The sequence below is a fragment of the Ipomoea nil genome, unplaced genomic scaffold (assembly GCF_001879475.1).
Source record: "Ipomoea nil cultivar Tokyo-kokei standard unplaced genomic scaffold, Asagao_1.1 scaffold0688, whole genome shotgun sequence".
Classification (NCBI taxonomy): Eukaryota; Viridiplantae; Streptophyta; class Magnoliopsida; order Solanales; family Convolvulaceae; genus Ipomoea; species Ipomoea nil.
In genome coordinates this window covers 784,306-789,735 of record NW_017617116.1, presented here as the reverse complement: position 1 = coordinate 789,735, position 5,430 = coordinate 784,306, and the positions used below count along the sequence as shown (strand labels likewise).

Below are 5,430 nucleotides of genomic sequence, written 5' to 3'. Positions count from 1 at the left end.
AATTGTGTTAAAATTGCAAAGTTAAGGACTTAATTGGTTGAAATTAAAAGTTGAGGACCAATTTGTGAATTTAGCTATAGTTGAGGGACCATTTTAGGTATTTACTCTTAAATATGATGTCTTTGATATAATGTCTATATATGTACATTAAACTTTGTTTTTATGAACATATAGAATGAACATTTTATGAACATACTATATAATGAATGGAAATACATGTACATTTAGTTTAGTGTTTATGGACATTAAAGTTTAGGTTTATACACAATAATGAGGCTAGAAACTTCAGATGTATAGGTTCATAGACATATAGAACAAATATTTTGAACATAGTACATAATGATATTATTAAATATGATGTATTAATTGACACTTAATATAAAACGACGTTATTTTACACCAAGGTCCAGCATGCAAGGTAGACCTTGATCCAAAATGACGTTGTTTTTGTTAAAAATCATATTTTTTTTCCTTTTCACCGTTAACGAAGTTAACTATTTATCTGTTTAGAAACTTCAAACTTAATGTTTAAAACTAGACACTATTCTCAAAAAAAAAAAAAAAAAAAAAAAAAAAAAAAAAAAAAAACTAGACACTATATGTTTAGAAATTCAAAGCTTAATGTCCAGAAATTAGACACTCTATGTTCATAAACTCAAATTAAAATTTAATTTTCATAAACTAGACACTACAACATTCATTGTGTTACATGTTCCTAATATGTCTTAAATATGTTCAGAAACATGTGTTGGCGTGATTTTTGAAAAGTGAAACAACACCCCACTAATATAACCGTTGAATTGATATCATTTTGGGTCAAGGTCCACCCACAGTGCCAATATAACTATTGGACAAATTATACCATAGACTATAATTCACCTTACATTGTGCACCCTAGTCTAAAATGACATTAAGATTATGTATATATGTCGTTAGCATATTATGTGTCTGTATAAATAAATTGAACCCACATAATATGTTAACTTTAAAACAGAGTAATATTTTAACTGGAGACACATTATATGTAGTTTTGTGCCGTCAGTTAAAATATTATGTGACTATAGTTAACATATTATGTGTTTTTAATTTATTTACAAAAATATAATTTGTTAGTTATAGACACATACACATAATTTTCCAATTGTAACTATTGATAAATTGGCGGGGTTTGGAAATTGGGCTCCTAGTCTCCTAGAAGCCCAATTAACTTCTCTGTTGGCGCCAAAATAATTTTTTTAATCGATTTTCGTTAATTTATAAAAATCAAAGGACTGTTAAATACTAAAAAAATTTGTATATCAGTTCATGTATCGTATTAAACAGGGTTTTGGTGTATAATTCTCCCAGAAGGATGAACTCCAAGAAACCTTCAATCCGCGCAGCGGGGCAGCGCTCCATTCCTTCAACTTTCCTCTTCCGCCCTTCTATTCGGTATGGGTATTAGGTTTTATTGCATATTTTATCATTATTTTGCTGAAAAGAACTAAAGTTTTCAAATGCATTTGGGCATTAGTTATTTCATCTTCTTTTTTAATATTTCAGGTCAAATGGGAGCAATAAAGATGTAGAAATCAAAAATCCCAGTGAGAAGTGTCCAAAAATTTCTCTCTCGGACTTCCTCAACAAAAAATTGCACAAAAGTTCTGTTCTTTCCGGTTCAGTTCAGGTACTTTTCTTGAAATCTTGAAGTGAGTATGTTTATTCTTATTTTTGACTTCTTTCAAGCTTTAGTTGAATCTAGTAAAAATTTTCTATACTGGAAAGTAGAGCATAGTACTAGTTTGTAATTTGATTTGCAAAAAAGGGAAAATTTCCTAGTATTTGAGATGCTTGTATGGGAAGAAAATTCCATTAATCCTTTGCTAGAGGAGATTAATTGAATCATGGTGGATATTTTGGTACAAAAGTTACAATCAGTCATATAAAATAGTTGTAGTTGCTCTTTAGGGTCTAATATTTGATTATTCAATTTAAGGACACGGGGGATTTAATATATTGACAGAGGAAGGAGAAGCAATTTCTGTCGCCAGTGGGCAGCAAGGACGCTATAAGATTCCCTAAAGAAAATGGAAATAGCAAGGAAAAAGATTGTGCTCTTGATGTTATACTTGAAAAGCTTAAGCCATCTGATAAAGGGGAAGAACATGGTGATAGAGGTAGTGGTTGTGATGATGAAGCTGTGATTTCTAGCACAGAAGATACGGAAGTATCAAGGAAGAGAAGAAATGTGTTTGAAGGTTAGTCAATTTCTTCCCAAATGTAATCATTTACGTCTGTTTTTAGCATGTCTGTGTGATTGTAGCAAACCGGCAAACCATTCTGCTAATATGATGTATTATTTGCCTCATCACTATTCACTATACATCTTATGTTTTGAATTACAAGGTAATGATGACGGGCAATCTGCTCGAAAGGTTCTTGTAGTCTTGGGAGGGGATTCAAAGAATAAGCAAAGCAGAAAAGGGAAGAGTCATGCCACTGTTGAGAAACCAGCTAACTACTTCAATCATTGTAAGTCAGATATTCCCACTATCAATCAATCTCGAGCTAACTAGTTCCTTTTAGAGTTCTTAAAATATATAGCTCTCCTAGAAGTCCCTAATAAGTCTAAGCTGATAGTTGGATTGCACATTAATGGTTATATGCTCAATAGAGCCAAAGTTGCTCAATTGGGCTATAATGCACATTGGTCAAACCACACTTAAAAGACTGAATCCAATCGATTAACTAGTTTAATCCATGATCTTATAAACCCTTATGTTTCAAGCATTTTCTGCTTCAAGCCATGGTTTCAGCTTCTGATAGAAAGTTTGGGCATTCCGTTTTCAGATGCAAATGGAGGTGGGTGGTGGGATTATGGGAAGGAAGGGGTTGACAATGAAGAAGTGGGATGCAATGAAATGTGGGAAGGAAGGGGATGTACCACCTTAGGTGGACTTGATTGGCATTGATTTACATTTGGTCTTAGATAAACTGCATATGATACCTATTGTAAGATAATTTGACTAAAGTGGTGTCATTAAAGCATGGTTTGAACTTGAAATGTGGTAGATTTCCACCTGAACTTTCTTGTATAATATTATCAGATGATTCCTATTATCAGGATTAGATATGATGATAGTAACATTTTCAACTTTTTAAAACTGACAAAATCAAGTCCCAAAAATGATTTGGTCGAATTAAATGTAGATATACTACTTCAGATGTATGACAAAATGTGAAATTAGTTGATGTGATTTTATATAGAGTGATTTGTTATTAATTTAGCTTTTAATATTAGTTGTGTTAAGAAATTGCTAATTTTTGCCCTACTCGAACGCTCTATTTCATATACCTAATTTATAAGCTAGGTTAAAATTAAAAACTTAAAAGTTAACAGATATTAGTACGTAATATATTTTAACACACTACTTAGGTAGTATTCAAAAATAAATTATTATTTTAAACTCTTTATATTTTATCAAATAAAGTTTAATTTATTATATCTTAAAATAAGTTATAAACTCTAAAATAAATTTTAGAGAATATAGCTTAAAGGCCCAATCTCAAAGTGATAATGGGCTGCAAAATGCACAATGGAGCAAATAGTAGAATAAGATCAAATAAACCAAAGTGGTGTCAGGTCCACAAAGTGTACATCCAATGATCCAATCATGGTCATACAGCTGTGGGATTGTTATATCTTACACCATGGTGCACAATGTATTTTGCGCTCTGGCTCAAAATGACGATGTTTTTATAAGTTGGTGGGGAGTTGACGTGACAGATACCGTTCCATCCGTCCAATCTCGTTACAATTTTCTTTTTTAACACTTGTGTTTATGTGTATTATGTTAAGAGATATATGTATTACGTTAAGAGTTATGTGTATTATGTTAAGAGTTTATGTGTATTCGGTTAAGAGTCTATGTGTATTATGTTAGATTATGTGTATTGTGTTAGGAGTTTATGTGTATTCTACTATACAATTATGTACATACGAAACATGGATTTTTTTTTAAGATAACGGATTAACGGCAGAAATGGAAAAAAATGAAATTAAAAAATACAAAACGACGTTGTTTTGGGCCAGGGCGCACAATGGTGCATGATATAATTTGCCACAGTCAATTGTTATACCGTGCACCAGGGCGCACATAGCACTGTGCGCTCTGCGCCTCCCAAAATGACATCGTTTTGTTAAGTTATTAAAAAAAAATCCCTATTTCGAATGCACATAAACTCATAACAGAATACATATAAACTCATAACAGAGTACACATAATCTAACATAATACATAATACATAATACACATAAACTTCATAACACACATAAACTCATAACACAATACACATAAACTTTTAACTGAATACACATAATGGGTTTGGTTAACATAATACACATAAACTCTTATCTGAATACACATAAACTCATAACACAATACACATAAAATTTTAACTGAATACACATAAACTCTTATCTGAATACACATAAACTCATAACACAATACACATAAATTTTAACTGAATACACATAATGAGGTTTAGTCTGTTCAGATGGACGGAGTGATGTCAGTATGACGTCAGCATGAAACGCGCACGTTTTGTGTCTGGACGCACATTACTATGTACACCGTGGTGCATGATATAAATTGCCCTTTTATTTATTGATAGCAAAAAACAAAAAATAAAGATGAAGGTATTGAAGGCAATGCGATTTAAAAAAATAATAATAATAATCAATTTTTATATGCTAATAAGACACTACTCACTCCTAGGGCGAAAAAAAATCCATACAAGTAGTATTGTGTACCTCCAGCCAGCTAGCAAATTAGAGAAATTATTGAATGATTATTTTTCATTTTCTTCATTTATCATAAGAATAATTAAATATTAAAAAAAATTAAAAATTGACTTTTGGAACTCGCTTTTTAAATTTCTAAACGAACCTTTAGTTCAGCAAAGATAGTGCATTAAAATTATAATTGTATTAACATTTAAAAAAAAAAAAAAAAAAAGAAGTATATGCCACACACAAAAAGAAAATAAGTAAATAAAGGGAAAATAACACTTTTTCCCCCTGTGTTGTTTACATATAGCATATTTTCCCCCTGTGTTGTTTATGTAACCACTTTATTCCCCTTAATTATTTTTTAAGTGGCTATTTTCCCCCCTCCCCGTTAAATAAGTGTTAGGGCTGTTAAATATGAGGGTAAAAATGGCATTTCACTTATTATTATTATTATTATTATTATTATTATTATTATTATTATTATTATTATTATTATTATTATTATTATTATTATTATTATGTGCTTAAATCATATTTTGTTTTTTTATGATAGTGCTTATTTTCCCTGTCTCATCTTACTTATCTTATTTATAATTTATTAATTAATTTAACTCTTTTTTAGTTACTTTGTTAATTTTTTAAATTGTTAAATTAATTTT

At 30.4% G+C, this 5,430-nt stretch overlaps 1 protein-coding gene across 1 annotated transcript; it reads left to right on the top strand.

Moving 5' to 3' along the window:
* Nucleotides 1-1,306: 1,306 nt before the first annotated feature.
* On the top strand, nt 1,307-3,092 carry LOC109175786. The gene is made up of 5 exons (XM_019325140.1): nt 1,307-1,431; nt 1,543-1,666; nt 2,003-2,237; nt 2,386-2,511; nt 2,830-3,092. The coding sequence occupies exons 1-5, from the start codon at nt 1,352-1,354 to the stop codon at nt 2,949-2,951; spliced, it is 687 nt and encodes a 228-aa protein (XP_019180685.1). The 5' UTR covers nt 1,307-1,351; the 3' UTR covers nt 2,952-3,092.
* Nucleotides 3,093-5,430: the final 2,338 nt, after the last annotated feature.

Excerpts from the sequence above, each read along its gene's own strand:
- LOC109175786 (XM_019325140.1), top strand. The coding sequence starts at position 1,352 with ATGAACTCCAAGAAACCTTCAATCCGCGCAGCGGGGCAGCGCTCCATT. Across the intron at positions 1,667-2,002 it reads TTCTTTCCGGTTCAGTTCAG|AGGAAGGAGAAGCAATTTCT; the intron begins GTACTTTTCTTG and ends ATATATTGACAG. Across the intron at positions 2,512-2,829 it reads AGCTAACTACTTCAATCATT|ATGCAAATGGAGGTGGGTGG; the intron begins GTAAGTCAGATA and ends TTCCGTTTTCAG.